At 36.4% G+C, this 18,948-nt stretch overlaps 2 protein-coding genes across 5 annotated transcripts in view; one reads left to right on the plus strand and one right to left on the minus strand.

Annotated features, from left to right (window-relative positions):
• Positions 1–5,645, minus strand: part of zfyve16 (zinc finger, FYVE domain containing 16) — a 29,056-nt gene extending 23,411 nt beyond the window's left edge. For 3 of the 4 annotated variants that reach the window (XR_012591757.1, XM_074618604.1, XM_074618601.1), the window contains exon 1: positions 5,309–5,645. The gene's annotated coding sequence lies outside the window, so the exon portion shown is untranslated. Of the gene's footprint in view, positions 1–2,841; positions 2,947–5,308 lie in introns of those variants that run through there. The other variant, XM_074618603.1, reaches the window with a different exon arrangement.
• Positions 5,646–11,163: 5,518 nt separating this feature from the next.
• ube2l3a (ubiquitin-conjugating enzyme E2L 3a) lies at positions 11,164–17,738 on the plus strand. The gene is made up of 4 exons (XM_074618618.1): positions 11,164–11,321; positions 14,740–14,835; positions 14,921–15,107; positions 16,990–17,738. Exons 1-4 carry the CDS (start codon positions 11,301–11,303, stop codon positions 17,142–17,144), a joined length of 459 nt encoding a protein of 152 aa, XP_074474719.1. The 5' UTR covers positions 11,164–11,300; the 3' UTR covers positions 17,145–17,738.
• Positions 17,739–18,948: the final 1,210 nt, after the last annotated feature.

Below are 18,948 nucleotides of genomic sequence, written 5' to 3' on the forward strand. Positions count from 1 at the left end.
TTGAGGTCAATGTCTATCCTTAACCATCTCGCGAGAGTTTTGCAATTTGCGTGTTACCTTCTAGACATGACCCTGTGATGATTGAGACTATGAACACGTGAGGGGGTCAATAGTAAGTTTACTGCGTCCTTTCAGATTTTAATGCGTCATAGACGCAGGAAACAAATATTTCTTTGGTCGAGGACAGCCCTAATAAACACACGAGTCCTCTATTTCTGCAGGATACTGATCAGCCCACAGTAAGACATAAAGGTAGAGAGGAAGCCAAATTCTCCTACCTTTAATACCTTTAAATAAATCTTAATACTGATCTGGCACACCATTTGTTTTAAACTGGATTTGTGGAAATGGAATATCAGAGATGGGTTGATATTACTGAGAATGAAAATGGGTCAAATTTTAGGAAAGCAAATCTCTAGCATGGTTATAAATAACTTCAAAAAAATCAGCTGCTTGATAAAAGGAGTCACCGTCTCCAAAAATAACAAGATGTTGCCTTTAAAAGAACCTTTAAATCCATATTTTACACTGTAGATAAGACTTGATATTGACTTCTAGATGATTCTGCTAATAGAAATCAGGCCAAAAATGATATATCATATTACTTTTGAAGTGTCCAGCGTTTTAATCAGATAACTCTTTTCCTTTCCTGTAATTATTGAAATTAAAACAACTGCTTGTGTGTTCTCCACACTACTTTGTATTACTTTGTCCCTGCATGTGTGAGTACAAATATACAGTAGACTTTTACACAGAAATCAACTGGTGTAGACTCTACAATAGTGTTAATAAAGAGGCAGCTAGCTGTAGTGACTCCACAACACACTAAAGGACACTGAAGATCTCTAAAATTGTAAAGATACTTCCTTTTTCCACAGGTGCGTTAGTTAAGTGTATAAACAAAATTGTTCCTACTTCATCCTTCAGTAACTCTCTTTGTGACTGCTGGTAACTATGTAGGCTAAATATAGTTGAGAATGAGGAAGTCAGTCTTACGAAATCCACATCTTACGGTTAATCACCACAGTAAAAAAATCCCAGTTATCATTAGTCTTCTGCTATTTCTCTGACAATTAAAAATCATGAATTGATCATAAGTATTTCTAAAACTTTCATAAAAAATGTTACACTACTACTATCACCTGGGGTCAGGTTACAGGTAGGATATGACAGTGTCTTTCTTGGGAGGCCTCACAATAACATGAGTTATGGCCAGTAGTAGAAGAAGTACTCATATCGTTTACTTAAGTAAAGAAAAAGCAATACCACTCTGCAAAAATACTACTAGTAAAAGTCCAAAAGTATTATCAGAAAAGTGTACTTTAAGTATCAAAAGTGAAAGTACACACACTGATACAGCATTTTAATATCACAGCTGGTTGACGTGGGACTAATTTCAACTATATGCATCATATTTTATGAGTTGATCACATTCAAAATCATAACCTGCAAAGTAATAAGTAATAACTATAGTTTTAAGACAAATGTGGTGGAGTAAAAAAATTAAAAAAATGTCATCTGAAATATAGTGGAATAAGCATATAAGTAAAGTACAAGTACTTTATACTAGAATTTACTTGAGTAAATAAATGACTACCACTGGTAACCTGGTAGAGATGTTTACAGCTGAAATGCCAGATCAGGTCACAGAATCTGACAGGTCACAGATACCGTTGTAACACCGGTGTGCCAACCGGTGTCTGGCTATATTTTAAACACAATTAAACAATTTATCTCTGTCATTTAAAGAGCGTTTGGCTTGGATGGATTAAAAAAATATCTGATGTTTCTGTGTTAATATTACTGCTACATTAATGTATATGTTGAATTGTATTGCCGTAGTTTATCACTAACATTTAAAATCAACACATCTGGAGATAAAATGTTTTCACTGGACAGTAAGGGGATGGAAAATTGTAATCTGAAAAGTAACTAAGAGCTGTCCGATAAATGTAGTAGAGTAAAGGTATAAGCTTTCTGTGTTGTAATGTCAAAAAGTGAATTTATATTGTATATAAATCATGATCAATAAATAAATAAATTTAAAATGAATAAAAATAATAATAAATATACTGTTTATATAAGGGGAAAGTAAACAGAAGAGTAAATAAATAAGGGACTTAATACAAATACAAATAAATAAAGAAGCAAATTAAAACAAATCAAATCAAATCACTTTTTATCAATTAATTAAATGCTACATTTATTTTTAATAGTATTTTTGCTACATTTAACGACATTTATTTATTAATCTATTTATTTAGTCATTTATTTTTTATTTTGGCAGGTTACGCCCTCCAGTCTGTTTAATTTCCCATTTTATTTATTTATGTATTTATTTTTGAGTATAAAGTTATATAAAATGGAAATAATACTCAAGTAAAGTACAAGATTGAATTTATACTTTTAGTACAGTACTGTAGTAAATAAATGCCCATCACTGGTAACCTGGTGGAGATGTTTACAGCTCAGATCAGGTCACAGATATTGTTGTAACACCGGTGTACCAACCGGTGTCAGGCTATATTTTAACACCATTAAACTATTTATCCCTGTCATTTAAAGAGCGTTTGTCTTGACATTAACTCTACAACTTTACCACAATAAAGAGCAGCTTAGATGACGTGTCAACGCCAACATGAAGGCGAGTTAACACCTTTAGCTACAGGATTAGCAAACAAGCTAACTAACCCAGATAGCACAACAGTGAGCTAGCTATAACGTTAGCATCATTTCACCACAACAAAACACACTTAGCTGTTATAATGACAGATCTGCCTGTTGCTAACTGTTTATCACTCTTTAACGTCAGACATCAATACACAGCCTGTTGTTTGTCACCTGGAATGAACGTGATTAAAGCAGGTGTTGCTAAAGTTGTTTAGTTGTTGTTATTGGACGCGTTAGCATGCTAATGTAGCTAGTTAGCATGTAGCTAGTTGGCTAATGTAGCTAGTTAGCATGTAGCTAGTTGGCTAATGTAGCTAGTTAGCATGTAGCTAGTTAGCTAATGGATCACATCAGTCCAGTTCTGAGGTCTCTACTCTCTAATACTCCTGCTGGTTTACAAAGCACTAAATGGTTTAGGGCCAAAATACATTCTGATCTTCTGCTGTGTTCTGAACCACCCAGACCTCTCAGGTCATCTGGATCAGGTTTTATTTTTATTTTATTTATTTATTGATGAAAGAAATGTGTAAAGAAAAGAATACATAAATAAATACATAATAATACTTCCTGTCCACGCTTACAAAAAAGAAGTATATTTCAAGTTTATTTTACAAAGTTAACTTAAGTATAGTTCAAGTATATTCCCAAGTATACTTTATGTAATAAGTATACTAATATCAATGTACTAGTAGTATACTTGTAAGTGTACTACTTCAATACTTCTTGGGACTAAATTGGCCTACTTTAGTTTATAAAAGTATACTTTTAAGTATACTTTTAGAGTAGTAAACTTTGAGTGCACAACTAGTTTACATCCAAGTTGTATTTTGACTGCACCTATAATATGAACTATACTACAAGTGAACTTACAGCCCTTTGAAGTACACTCTCAGGAAACTACTAGTTTAATAGTTTGTACTGCAAGTATACTTGGAAGTTTTCTTAAGTGAACTTATAGTACTTAATATATATTACTATATATACAGCCAAGTATACTTGGAATTTTCTGTATACTTCAAGTATATTTCGAAGTATACTTTATGTAATAAGTATACTAATATCAATGTACTAGTAGTATACTTGTAAGTGTACTACTTCAATACTTCTTGGGATTAAATTGGCCCACTTTAGTTTATAAAAGTATACTTTTAAGTATACTTTTAGAGTAGTAAACTTTGAGTGCACAACTAGTTTACATCCAAGTTGTATTTTGACTGCAACTATAATATGAACTATACTACAAGTGAACTTACAGCCCTTTGAAGTACACTCTCAGGAAACTACCAGTTTAATAGTTTGTATTGCAAGTATACTTGGAAGTTTTCTTAAGTGAACTTATAGTACTTAATATATATTTGTAGTATAAGCCAAGTATACTTGGAATTTTCTGTATACTTCAAGTATATTCCGAAGTATACTTTATGTAATAATTATACTAATATCAATTTACTAGTAGTATACTTGTTAGTGTACTACAATACTTATTGGGACTAAATTGGCCCACTTTAGTTTACAAAAGTATACTTTTAAGTATCCAAGTTGTATTTTGACTGCAACTATAATATGAACTATACAAGTGAACTTACAGCCCTTTGAAGTATACTCTCAGGAAACTACTAGTTTAATAGTTTTTACTGCAAGTATACTTAGAAGTTTTCTTCTTTTTTTTTCAAGTTTCAAGTTGTTTATTTTCATATGCACAACAATTACAGAGAAGCATTCGTTGGCAATGAAAATCTTAGATCTCAGAACTCCAAGAATGCTGCCTAGTATCTAAAATTCCCTATAACTCCCAAAGCAAAAGAAATCCATTTTAAAATATTAAACGGAGTGTATCCATCCAGTGATTTGTTGCAACAACGATTTGGAATTGAAACCAATAACTGTGTATTTTGTGATGATACTGAAACTACTGATCATTTATTTTTTCATTATATGTATTCTGGAGCTTTATGGCTTCTGATATACATGACTGGCTTTTCCCAATTAAAGTATAGTTTCTTCTATTAGCATAATAGAAGAAAATTAATTACATGTACAGCCCTAGCCCTTAGTTTAATTTATCATATTTACATGTATAATTTTACTTATTTTATTTGTTCTTGTTCTGTATGAACCTAGTTCTTGAACTTGAATGCAATGATCTATGAGACATGTTGTTTGTAAATTTGAATTCAATTAAAAAAAAAAGAAAAAAAAGGAAGAAGTTTTGTTTGTTTGTTTGTTTAATTTTTTTAATTTTATTTATATTAAAAAAAATGCATTGAAACTTCTTAGTATAATAGAAGAATATGAATTACAGGTGCAGCCCTATAGCCCTTAATTTAATTTATTATTATTTACATGTATAATTTTACATATTCTATTTGTTCTTGTTCTGTATGCACCTTGTCCTTTTACTCTAATGTAATGATCTATGAGACATGTTGGTTGTACATCTGAATGTGTTCAATAAAATAAAAACAACTAAAAAAAGAATGCTGCCTAGCCTAGCCTAATGTAGCTACTTAGCATGTAGCTACTTAGCATGTAGCTACTTAGCATGTAGCTACTTAGCATGAAGCTACTTAGCATGAAGCTACTTAGCATGTAGCTAGTTAGCATGTAGCTAGTTAGCTTCACTGTGGGTTTAACTTACCAGCTCTGTTTTTATTCCATAACTCCGACGTCGTGCCTCAACATTCCGGTTTATAAGAGGAACAACCGTGGTCCGTACCGTCGTGTCATTGTCTCCGGTGGTGTGGCAGGTTGAGGTTGTGAGAGAGGAGCTGTTAGCTGCTAGCTGCTAGCTGTTGGAGGAGTTTTATTCTCCTCTCAGGCGGCCATCTTGAACAGACTGTCTGTTGGGAGGTCACAGGATCTGCTGCTCAGCCTCTCCTCCTCCCAGACTCCTCTCAGCCTCTCCTCCTCTCAGCCTCTCAGTCTCTCAGCCTCCTCTCAGCCTCCTCTCCGCCTCTCCGCCTCTCAGCCTCCTCCAGCTGGAAGAAGACAGGCTCACATGTGATTCTTTACACCTTGGTCTAACTGAAAACTTATTTATTCAGCACTGCCTTACTTATGGAGGACAGAACCTGCCAAAATAAAAATAAATAAATGTCATTAAATGTAGAAAAAATAATATTAAAAATAAATGTGACATAAATTAATATTTCTGTTTTAATTAGCTTATTTGTTTTCTTTCTTTCAATCTTTGTATTAATTGTTTCATTTTCCCTTTTATTTATGTATTTATTTTTTATTTTTACTTATTTATTGATTGATGAAAGAACTGTGTAAGAAGTGTATACTCCTTTATGACTGTCACCTTGTCGTGGTAAGGGAGCTTGTGCACCCCATTGCCCCTTTAGAGCTATGCCGGTGGGAGGCAACTCCTGGCAGGTTTTACCAAACCGGACAGGTGTAGGGCGAGGGGTCAGACATAATACAGTCAAAACTGCCTCTTGACCATGGAGCTTTTAGAAAAATGGTCTACGACCACTGCGGATAACTTGTGGAAACGGCAGTTTGGGCTAATCACCCACCCTGCTGTCAAATAAATGATTACAGAAACTGAAACTATGGATACTTACCTCGAAAGTGACCTAAGCTTAACTGACGACCCTCAAATGGGACCCATGAACCCCTTGGGGCAAACTCAACAGAGACCTCAAGGGGGGAAATGTCTGCTGAAGCTTAAGTCAAGAACAAGAATTGGATGCTGGAATGTTAGAACATTATACCAGACAGGAAACCTGGCACAACTGGCCAAGGAAATGCAACGTTACAACATAAGCATTATCGGGGTGTGTGAAAGCCGATGGAACACCTTTGGAGAGGTAAGAACTGCCACTGGAGAGACCTTCCTCTACTCTGGAGTAGGACTACTCCTATCAAAAGACGCAGCTAAAAGTCTCATAGAATGGGAACCAATATCAGAACGGATCATCACAGCCAGGTTTGCATCCAAAGGACGCAATATCACATGCATTCAGTGCTACGCTCCAACCAACACTGCTGTGTTTGAAGAGAAAGAAACTTTTTACCAACAACTACAGGCAGTTTTCCAAAAAGCTCCCAAGAGAGACATTAAGATTGTGATGGGAGACATGAATGCCAAGATTGGAACGGATAACAACGACTGGAAGGGAACAATGGGGACAGGAGGTCTGGGGCAGATGAACGAGAACGGGCTTCTCTTTGCAAGCCTTTGTGCCCTCAACGAGTGGTATCTCCGGACCACCGCACAGAGAACCAGATCGACCACATTGCAATAGACAGGAAATGGAGGAGAGTTCTCCTCGATGTCAGAGTCAAGAGGGGCGCCGATATAGACTCAGATCACCATCTTCTCGTGGGAGAACTCCGGATGAAGTTGGCAGTAAAAAAGAAAGCTGGAAACGGTACAGAGAAGATTTGAGACAAGAAAACTAAAAGACATCAAAGCACGGCAAGAATGGGGAATTCTACTCCGCAACCGGTTCCAAACCCTAGCAGAGGGAGACAACATAAATGACAACTGGGAAAGATGCAAGAAGGCTATCACTGACACATGTGAAACTGTCCTAGGGTACCGAGACCCCAAAAGAAAAGACTGTATTACTGATCCAACATGGAGGGAGATTGAAGCTAGGCGAGACATCAAACTGAAACTCAACAGAGAGACAGACCGTAATAAGAAGGAAGGCCTCCGACAAGACTACCAACAGAAGAACATAATCGTCAGAAAGAGCTGCAAGAAGGACAAAAAAGCACAAGCGGAGGAGCTCGCCAACAAAGCAGAGGCAGCAGCCAGGCAGAACAACGCAAAGGAATTGTACAAAATTACCCGACAGTTAGCTGGTAAGAACAAGAGCTTTAGTCGACCTATCAGAGACAAACAGGAAAACCTTCTCACTAAAGACTCCCAAGAAATAGAGCGCTGGAAGGAACACTTTGAGGAAGTCCTCAATAGACCTCCTCCAGACATTGAAGAAGCGAGACGAGACCTAAACATCAACTGTGACAGGATATCAAAGGAAGAAATCAAAAGAGCCATCAAAAAACTGAAGCTCGGCAGAGCACCAGGAAAGGACAACATCCCCCCTGATGCACTGAAAGCAGACATCAGTGCCACCGCTGACATCCTCCACCGGCTTCTAAATGAGATCTGGGTAAAAGAGGAGGTACCCAATGACTGGAAAGAAGGGCTAATTGTCACAATTCCCAAGAAAGGCAACCTCAGTGAATGCAAGAACTGGAGAGGCATCATGCTTCTCTCAGTCCCCGGCAAAATCCTCTGCCGAATCATCTTGGATAGAATGCAAGAACCACTGGACAAGATATTCAGGAAGGAACCAGCAGGTTTCCGGTAGAACAACTCCTGTACAGATCACATTGCATCACTCAGAATAATTGTCGAGCAGTGCATCGAATGGCAGTCATCACTGTTCATCAACTTTGTTGACTTTGAAAAAGCCTTCGACAGCCTAGACAGAAACATCCTTTGGAAGCTGCTCCGACATTACGGAATACCCATAAAACTGGTCAATCTCATCAAATGTATGTACAATGGATTCACGGGCCAAGTCATTTCAAATGGCAAGCTATCAGACACCCTGCAAATAAAAACAGGAGTACGACAAGGCTGTCTTCTGTCCCCCCTGCTCTTTCTTGTTGCCATCGATTAGACTATGAAAAAGTCAGTGGATGGCCGAAGGACGAGGTTACAGTGGACTCCCTTCACACAATTGGAAAACCTCGATTTTGCAGATGACTTGGCACTGATCTCAGGAACACACACACAAATGCAACAGAAGACAAACAAATTACATGAACACAGCAAACAGCTAAGCCTCATGATCAACGTTGGAAAGACCAAGGTCATGAGGATCAACACTAAATCCCACCAAGGAATAAATATCAAGGAGCAACCCCTAGAAGACAGAGTTTGTCTACCTGGGAAGCAACATCAGCACAGACGGAGGAGCAGATAAGGATGTGGAGCTATGCATCAGCAAAGCAAGACATGCCTTCAGACTGACCTGACCTGTAAGGCTCTCTTCCCAGCTCTCCAAAAACACAGAAATCAGAATTTTCAACTCAAATGTAAAATCTGTCCTTCTCTATGGCTGTGAAACCTGGAAAACCACAAACACAATCAGCAACAAACTGCAAGTGTTCATTAACAACTGCCTCCGATACATACTGAGGATATGGTGGCCCAGAAAAATTACAAATACAGACCTGTGGAAACAGACAAACGGGGACAAATCAACAAAGAAATCAAAAGGAGAAAGTGGAGATGGATCGGGCATACACTCAGAAAACAAGAAACAAACATAACAAGACAATCTCTGGACTACAACCCACAAGGAAAGAGGAAGCCAGGGAGACCAAAAAACAACTGGAGACGGTCTATGCTCGACGAGCTGAACAAGATCAGGACCTCCTGGCAAGAAGCAAAGACCACTGCACAGAAGAGAGTGAGGTGGAGATCCATGGTGGACGCCCTATGCTCCAAAGGGGGCCAAGAGGACTAAGAAGAAGAAGAAGAAGAAGTGTATAAAGAATATTTAATTTATTTAATTTAAAAATAAATAAAAATGAATGCAAAAATAATTACATAAAGTCTGGAGGGCGGAACCTGCCAAAATAAAAAATAAATGACTAAATAAATAAATAAATGGCTCAATAAATAAATATCATTAAATGTAGCAAAAATACTATTAAAAATAAATGTAGCCATTAATTAATTGATAAAATGTGACATAAATTGATATTTGTTTTAATTTGCTTCTTTATTTATTTATCTTTGTATTAAGTCACTTATTTATTTACTCTTCTGTTTAATTTCCCCTTTTATATATATATATATATATATATATATATACATATATACAATTTATTTTTATTCACTATGAATTTATTTATTTATATGATGATGATTTATATAGGAGGAGTTGGTTGAAGATGCTTAAAGTGTTTTATAATATTCTTTCAACTGAATATATTCACGAGTATCTTCTAAAGGAATTAAATCAATATGTGTCCACATTATGCCCCTAAATCTGTAATAAGAAGACTTGACCATCACCTACTCTGTTAGACTTTTCTTGTCTTGTGTAGTAACAGTTTACTACCACCAGATAGCAGCTGTGTGCTCTCCTGTGCTGTAATCTACTGTACAGTGGAAACCTGTTGTATCATCAGTTGTATGCATTTGCATAATACACCATCTGTTCCAAATGAAAGAGTAGTTCAGAATCACATGTACAACTTACTAAGATTTTATATACTGATCACGTGTTTTGTTTGTAAAATCGTAATCTGAAAAGTAACTATTAGCTGTCAAATAAATGTGGTACAATATTTAAATGTAGTGGGGTAGAAGTAGGCCATATTGTGCTTTTCACTCCAGTACATTTGTTCAAGGTTCTTTATTTGTCATTTGTCAATTCCAGCAAAGCAGTCATTGGCAATGAAAATATAAAATATGTAATATATAATAATATGTTTATATAAAAGGGAAAAACACACAAGTAAAGTGTTATAGCAAAATCATTTAATTTAGTTTAATCTAGTTTAGATTAGTATAATTTAGTAACTATTTTTCCACGGGTCCACACATAAATATGCAACACAAACATATATATATATATATATATATATATATATATATATATACATATATTGTTTATATATATGTATATATAGATATAAAACAAGGACAACAAAGATCAACAAGAGTAAATATAACATCTATCTATCTATCTATATATATATACAGTATATATATAAATATAAAAAAATATAAATATATATATAAAAATATAAATATAAATATATACAAATGTAAATATATATATATATAAATGTAAATATATATATATATATATATAGATAGATAGATAGATAGATAGATAGATAGATAGATAGATAGATAGATAGATAAATAGATAGATGTTATATTTACTCTTGTTGAGCTTTGTTGTCCTTGTTTTATATCTAACTACATTGAGAGCAACAAAAACATTCCTGTTATGTGTTTTCATACCTTGCCAATAAAGCTGATTCAACCCATTTGTATTATGCCTCCTCTATAATTATTTATGAAATTACCTATCTGTTTTATACTTGTTTAATTTATTATGTGCGCTAGCGAGCTCACTAAGACAAATTCCAATACGGTAATAAAGTATTAAATCTGGCTAATTTTAAATAAATGAGGAAATGTTCCTCGTCTACCACTGGTAGTTTGATTTTAATCTGTGTAAATGAACTCTTCGCCCCCTGCCTGCCTTCCTGCCTGCCTGTCATCCTGCCTGCCTCCCTGCCTGCCTGCCTTCCTGCCTGCTGCCTCCCTGCCTTCCTGCCTGCCTTCCTGCCTGCTGCCTGCCTGCCTCCCTGCCTGCTGCCTCCCTGCCTGCCTGCCTTCCTGCCTGCCATCCTGCCTGCCTGCCTCCCTGCCTGCCTTCCTGCCTGTCATCCTGCCTGCTGCCTGTAGGAGTGTAACCGTTGCTCTCCAGGCCGCTAGGTGGCGCTAACACAACAGCACACCGGTGTGAGAGCTACTTAAATTCTAAAAGCAGAAGAAGACGAGCAGTCACGGAAAGAAACAGGAAGAAGAAGCCGAAGAAGGAGAAGAAGAAGAAGAAGACAACACCGTTACCACAATGAATAGGAGACTAAACAAGGTAACAAATAAATCTACATTTATTCAATTTACAACACTTTGCGAGGGTTCAAATAACTTGTTACAGCTTTATGAGTATATTTAGTTCCTCGCCGACCAAGAAAACCCGCTGCTAACGCTTTAATTTAACGTTTAATCCAACGGACAAAATGAAAGAATCATGTCGGTTGACTGAGAGGAGACTCAGTTCAGCCAGTTAGAGTCGTGACTCGACACTTTACACGCAAACCTAACAGCTTACACGGTGAAGTAACACCACATGTTGTTTTTCAATATGTTTGAATGAAGGTAACGTGTTAGAATCAGCAGTTACACGGTGAGCTGGATGCTTTTAAGCGCTGTCACCGTCTGAAGAGCTGGAGACAGAAAACATGGAGACTCTCTGGGCTGGGACGTGACGTCACGCATCAACTGGGCCATCATATTACATTAAGAGAATAATCAGATTACAAACATGAGCACAGAGACAGTCCATAACAACAGCAAATACACGACTGAAAAACAGTTTCATCTGTTAACACATCAATACGTTTTCTGTTAACCCATCATGTTTATTTTAATTTAACCTATTTTTAAGTTATTGATGTGTTAAAAGATAAAACTTATTGATGGGTTAACAGATAAAACTATCTGTTAACCCATCAATAACTTTCAGTTTTATCTGTTAACCCATCAATAAGTTTTATCTGTTAACCCATCATGTTTATTTTAATTTAACCTATATTTAACTCATTGATGGGTTAACAGATAAAACTATCTGTTAACCCATCAATAACTTTCAGTTTTATATGTTAACCCATCAATACATTTTATCTGATAACCCATCAATAACCTTCGGGCTGGGACGTGACGTCAGACCTCAACTGGGCCATAATATTATTCAGAAAATAATCAGATTATAAAATGAGAGCACAGATACAGTCAGTAACAGCCAATAAGTATTTGAGTAAATATACTACTGAAAAACAGTTTTATCTGTTAACTCATCAATAAGTTTTATCTGTTAACCCATCAATACGTTTTATCTGTTAACCCATCAATAGCTTTCAGTTTTATCTGTTAACCCATCAATAACTTTCGGGCTGGGACGTGACGTCTGACCTCAGCTGGGCCATAATATCATTCAGAAAATAATCAGATTATAAAATGAGAGCACAGATACAGTCAATAACGTGGCGTTTAAAATCAGTTTTAAAACCAGCGATGGGATGTAACTAAGTATATTTACTCAAGTACTTAATAGCTGCCCAGCCTCTACTTACACTTTCAGTGTGACACCAGCAGCAGTATTTTCGGTTTTGATTTAGTTGTGTGTCTGATACGACACAGCTTCTCTGTGTTAGGAGTTCTCCTCTGTGATAACAGTGGATATCTGTTGTCTCAACAGTTGTCTGCATTTGCATAATACACCATCTGTTCCAAATGAAAGAGTAGTTCAGAATCACATAATATAATATTTTATATACTGATCAAGTGTTTTGTTTGTAAAATCTTAATCTGAAAAGTAACTAATAGCTGTCAAATAAATGTAGCACAATATTTTAATGTAGTGGGGTAGAAGTAGGCTATATTGTACTTCTTAATCCTGTACATTTGTTCAAGGTTCTTTATTTGTCATTTGTCAATTTCAGCAATGAAAATATAAAATATGTAATATATAATATGTTTATATAAAAGGGAAAATCACACAAGTATAATGTCATAGCAAAATTATTTCATTTAGTTTAATCTAGTTTAGTTTAATTTAGTAACTATTCTTCCTCGGGTCCACACATAAAAACGCAACACTTAATGGCTGCCCCAGCCTCTACTTACACTTTCAGTGTGACACACCACCAGCAGAAGTATTTTTGGTTTTGATTCAGTTGTCTGATACGACACAGCTTCTCTGTGTGTGTTAGGAGTTCCCCTCTGTGATAAAAGGAGTGACTCACTTCCTGAATTCCTCTGACAATCCTGTTTTATAGTTCAGGTAAACAGTGACGTGTCTGCTGATAGGAAGTACATCACAAATACATCCTACTTTATTTTAATATACTTTTACCAGTGGTCAAAGAAGTATTCAGATCATTTACTCAGGTACTCAAGTAGGAATACTAGAGGGTAGAAATACTGTCACAGAAGTAACAATATAATAGTTTTGTGTCTATTTTAATTTAACCTATTTTTAAGTTATTGATTGGTTAACAGATAAAACTGTTTTTCAGTATTTTACAATGGTTTTTAAGTGTAAACTTACAGCACAGTAATTTACTGTCAGTCAAATATTTTATAGTGTACAGTTTACAAAGGAATTCTACAGCAGCATACTGCTAAATCACAGTAAGTGATGACCATTAACTGTTAAGTTACAGTTAAATACAGTAATTCTACAACAGCCTACTACTTAATCACAGTAATCTAAACATTAACTGTGAAGTTACAGTTAAATACAGTAATTATACAGCATGCGTACTGCTAAATCACAGTAATATACTGGCATAACTACTGTGAGGTCACAGTATACGGATGTCATTTCACAATACCTTACCTTGAAAGTAATCCAACTAATAGCCAGTAATTTACCGTCAGTCAAGTATTTTACAGTGTACAGTTTACACTGTAATTCTACAATAGCATACTGCTAAATCACTGTAATTGAAACATTAACTATGAAGTTAAAGTTAAATAGAGTAATTCTACAGCAGCATACTGCAAAATTGTGGTATTCTGATGGGCATTTACTGTTAAGTTACAGTTAAATACCGCAATTCTACAGCAGTGTACTGCGAAATCACAGTAAGTGATGGACATTTACTGTGAGGTTACAGTTTAAGTTATAGGTCATTTCATATCTCTTAACGGTACATATCACAATATAGCCTGTTGTCTGGTAATTCAATAAATAAAGTCTATATGAAATAACCACATGGTAAAGCCTATGTTTGTATACTCCTTTGTGAATTAAATACTTGACAAATGAAAAGTATTTTTCTCATTTAAGGAACTTGAGTATAAAATTAACATAACAGATTTAAGTGAAATTATAGAGAAAAAATAAATAAATACAGGCCTAGCCTATATCACGATAGAAATGATACAGAAAAATATATACCATAGACATTTTATGTCGTTTAAGAGATATATATTCATAGTCATATTGCCCAGCCCTACTTCCGATTTACATACACAAGAACTATGATGCTAAAACATATAATTTAACAATTCCATGAAAGGGTCAGAAAGTCCTGCCATATCTAGGCATCATAAAAGTAGGTTTTATGGAAGATCGTTTGCATTGGATTGTACAGGTGTACCTAATAAAGTGGCCACTGAGTGCATGTATACATGTATATTCTCTCTGAGTCAGTGGGGTTCCAGTAGTTTCATGATTTTAACCCCATTTTAAATCCCATTTTAAATCATTTGTTTTGTTTCAGGAGCTTGACGACATTCGCAAAAGTAAGGCCAAATATTTCTGCAACATTCAAGTGGATGAATCGAATCTTTTGAACTGGCAAGGCCTCCTCGTTCCCGTAAGTACTGACTCGCTGCTAAAAGGAACAGCTAGTTGTCCTGTCATTAAAGTTTGTATTAACTTTAATCTACAACCTCTTGTAGGATTGTGCTCCGTACGACAAAGGAGCATTTCGCATTGAGCTCATATTCCCCGCCGAGTACCCCTTCAAGCCACCGAAGATCACGTTCAAGACGAAAATCTACCACCCCAACATTGACGAGAAAGGCCAGGTGTGCCTGCCCATCATCAGCGTGGAGAACTGGAAGCCCGCCACAAGAACTGAAAATGGTGAGCGTCCACATTTAATCAAAGAAGCTCATTTATCTTTCCTTTTTTACAGTTCTAATCTTTATTATTTTCATTATATTGAACCCCATTTTGTATATAATTTATCAGGGGTGGGGGAAAAAATAGATTCTATGTATCGTGATTCTTTTTTTTTTACGATTTTGAAATAGATTTTTTTCAATGCCAGAGTCGATATCTTTGCTTCATTTGAGTCTACGTGGAGATAGAAGGAAGTTATCACTTCTATTGTTGTAGTCTGAGTAACGTGACGTCATATCTGTGGTAAACACTACACATCCAGTAAAGGATGGAAACACTTTGGGTTTCACACATTGACAGGAAAAGCAGAGCTAGACATCACGGCTAAAGCTGCATGCTAACTCTGTCACGGACAGGAAACATTATCGTAACGCGGCGGTCGAGCCGGCCGTCGCTCTCATCTCCGTGGTCAAATGGGCCGACGCTACGACTGTAGAGCACCCATATCCTGACATTTGTGTTCTCTGCATTGAAACGGCCCCGATGGAGCTGACCATGGATGGATAAAGAGAACAGAGCTGACGGGAGAGCTAGAGACCACCTTAGAGAAGTTAGAGGAAGTAGACGCGTGGGACTACGTCTAGTTCAAAACAGCAGAAAATTAGTATTTAAACAGTTTCAGTTATTCAGTATCTATTTATCGATACTTGGATCTTTTTGACCGCTGTAAATGGCCTTAATTCACATATATTCTTGATCACTGCTTCCTTCTAACCGCTTTCTAAAAGCCACTTTAGACGCCTTGTAAATGTAGACATTGCCAACAGGTTATCTTTCAAGTTATTGGGCTTGTGCTACTCACGGATGTGGTGACTTGTTTGTCTCGTCAGACTAGTTTGATGTTGAGTGGCTTCTGCGGTTAATCAAAAATAAATCAAGGTTGTTCCAACACACATTCAACAAACAACACAGGCCTTTACAACAATCAAAACTCAAATAAGATAAGCAAACTTAAATTGTCACAACCGTCTCTCATCGGCGTCTTCAGCCTCAAATTGCTCACACCTGACTCTATTAAATTGGCTGGAGCCCCGTGGTACTTGTAGTCCTATAGTTGTCTATGGACTACAGAGGTCACCACTAGGTGGCAATACTGTTTTGACTATTTCTAGGGCTGTCAATTATCAAAATAGTCAATCGCAAACTAATTGCTCATTTTTAATCAGTTCAAAATGAACCTTAAAGGGAGATTTGTCAAGTATTTAATACTCTTACCAACATGGGAGTGGACAAATATGCTGCTTTATGCAAATACATGTATATTTTTATTATCGTAAATCAATTAACAACACAAATCAATGACAGATATTGTCCAGAAACCCTCACAGGTACTGCATTTAGCATAAAACAATATGCTCAAATCATAACATGGCAAACTGCAGCCCAACAGGCAACAACAGCTGTCAGTGTGTCAGTGTGCTGACTTGACTATGACTTGCCCCAAACTGCATGTGATTATCATAAAGTGGGCATGTCTGTAAAGGGGAGACTCGTGGGTACCCATAGAACCCATTTACATTCACATATCTGGAGGTCAGAGGTCGAGGGACCCCTTTGAAAATGGACATGACAGTTTTTCCTCGCCAAGATTTAGCGTAAGTTTTGTGACAAGCTAGTCTGACATGGTTGGTACTGATGGATTCTTTAGGTTTTTTAGTTTCATATGATGCCAGTATCTTCACTCTACTTTAAAACTGAGCCGCTACAACCTAAAAATCACAAGTTGCTTTAATATGTTAAAGCAAATTAGAAGCGTTAAAATGAATTTGCATTATCGCGTTAACTTTAACAGCCGAGTAAACACAACCCTGGCTCTAACCTTGTTACTCCCTCTCTCCTGCAGTGATTACCAGTTTGATTTCTATGGTGAACAGCCCTCAGCCGGAGCATCCTCTGAGGGCCGACCTGGCCGAGGAGTACAGTAAAGACCGGGTGAAATTCATGAAGAACGCCGAGGAGTATACAAGGAAACACAGTGAAAAGCGGCCCGTTGACTGACGACACAGCACTGACGCTCACTGCTGTCGGCCTCCTTTCTGTTTCCTGTTCAAAGAGCCCAACAGCACCGACTTCACAGAGATGCCCCGTTCTCGCATATCTGCTTGTTTTAGCACTCTCCAACCACTCCGTAATTAATAGAGGCTTGTGTTTCTCTTTCACTTTGCCCAAAAACAAAATGAAAGAAAAAAAAAGCAGGACTTTTTGGTGAATAGGCAGGCTCTGGCCTCTAGGTGTCACCTTTTTGTTGTTTTGACTTCTTTCTACTGATTTCTTTTTAGAAAAAAATAAATAAAATTGTCAGAGGTGGCATCCTGGAAAGAAAAATATCAAATAATGATTAAAAAAAAAAAGAAAAGTGGTGTTTTGCTTACTTAAATGTTGAATGTTTTTGTTTTTTTCAGATTAATCATTAGCTTATGGAGACCTGTTTACAGATTTATAAGCTTTTGTTTTCGAACGTTAACACACATGCACAGCTGATCTGAAGCTGTTGTTTCTATCTTTGTTTTCCCTCCAGATACACTGTACACTTTGTGAAATCACCTGTTGCAGTTCCTGAAAATTAAAGTTTGTCACTGATGCAGAATTCAACATTTAAACTCAGCGATTTGTGAAAATTCAACAACATTCATGTGTTCCTTGACATGTTTCTGTATTTGGAGAAGTAATTAAAATGGTTCCACCTCTGTTGGCCTCCCAGGAAAGTGCACAGTGTCAGGGATGAACTACTGGATGTCAGACAGTCTTACAGGCACTTCACAAGTTATTATCTTAAATTAATTTGATTTATCTCTTCTAATGCGTTCAGAAGTTATGAGACAAACATTTAAAATCTACAAAGCACTGATTCTAGTGATGCTTCTAGCACTGTAATATAGTTTTTTCAACCTGCTGTGGGCAGCAGTTAAACAGCTCTAATCGGCTTTTTCTCCATTAATAAACACAATATTATAATTAATCAGTTAATATACTCTGATAACTGATTAAGCGTGTAGCACACCAGCAGATACGCCGTCAAACAACGGAGGCAACACATCTATAACTGCAGGTGGAGGACAGTCATTAATGAATAAAGATTTGCGATGGATGCTTAATCAAAGCTGTATTGTTGTGTTTATTAACCTCCGATTTTTCTTCATACTTGGAATATGAAAATATGACTATTTGGGGGTTTTTCAAAGTCTGATAACTCGGGCTGTCAGTCGATTAAAATAATTGCAATTAATCGCATGATTGCTCAGTTAATCACGATTAATCGCACATTTTTATTCTTTTTTTGTTCAAAATGTTCCTTAAAGGGAGATTTGTCGAGTATTTAATCCTCTTATCAACATGGGAGTGGACAAATATGCTGCTTTATGCAAAATGTATGTATATATTTATTATTGGAAATCAATTAACACAAAACAATGACAGACATTGTCCTAAAAACAGATAACGTATTTTCGCTAATTCTTTTTCGCAAATCCATCGGTACCAACCAGGTCATACTAGCTCGTCACAAAGGAGGATAAATAACGCTCCAAACTTATGCTAAATCTTGGTGAGGAAAAACTGTCATTGCGATTTTCAAAGGGGTCCCTTGACCTCTGACCTCCAGATGTGTGAGGGTTTTTGTCCGAAGAAATGTCTGAAAAATGTCAAAAAAAGTCAGAAAAATGTCCCCAAAAAATCAGAAAATTGCCAAAAAATGTCAGAAAAAGTCTGAAAAATTATCAAAAAAAATGTCCAAAAAAAGTCTGAAAAATGTTAGAAAAAAAGTGCGAAACAAAGACAGAAGAAAAGTCCGATACTGGTATAA

Source organism: Sebastes fasciatus, chromosome 19 (genome assembly GCF_043250625.1).
Source record: "Sebastes fasciatus isolate fSebFas1 chromosome 19, fSebFas1.pri, whole genome shotgun sequence".
NCBI classification, from domain to species: domain Eukaryota; kingdom Metazoa; phylum Chordata; class Actinopteri; order Perciformes; family Sebastidae; genus Sebastes; species Sebastes fasciatus.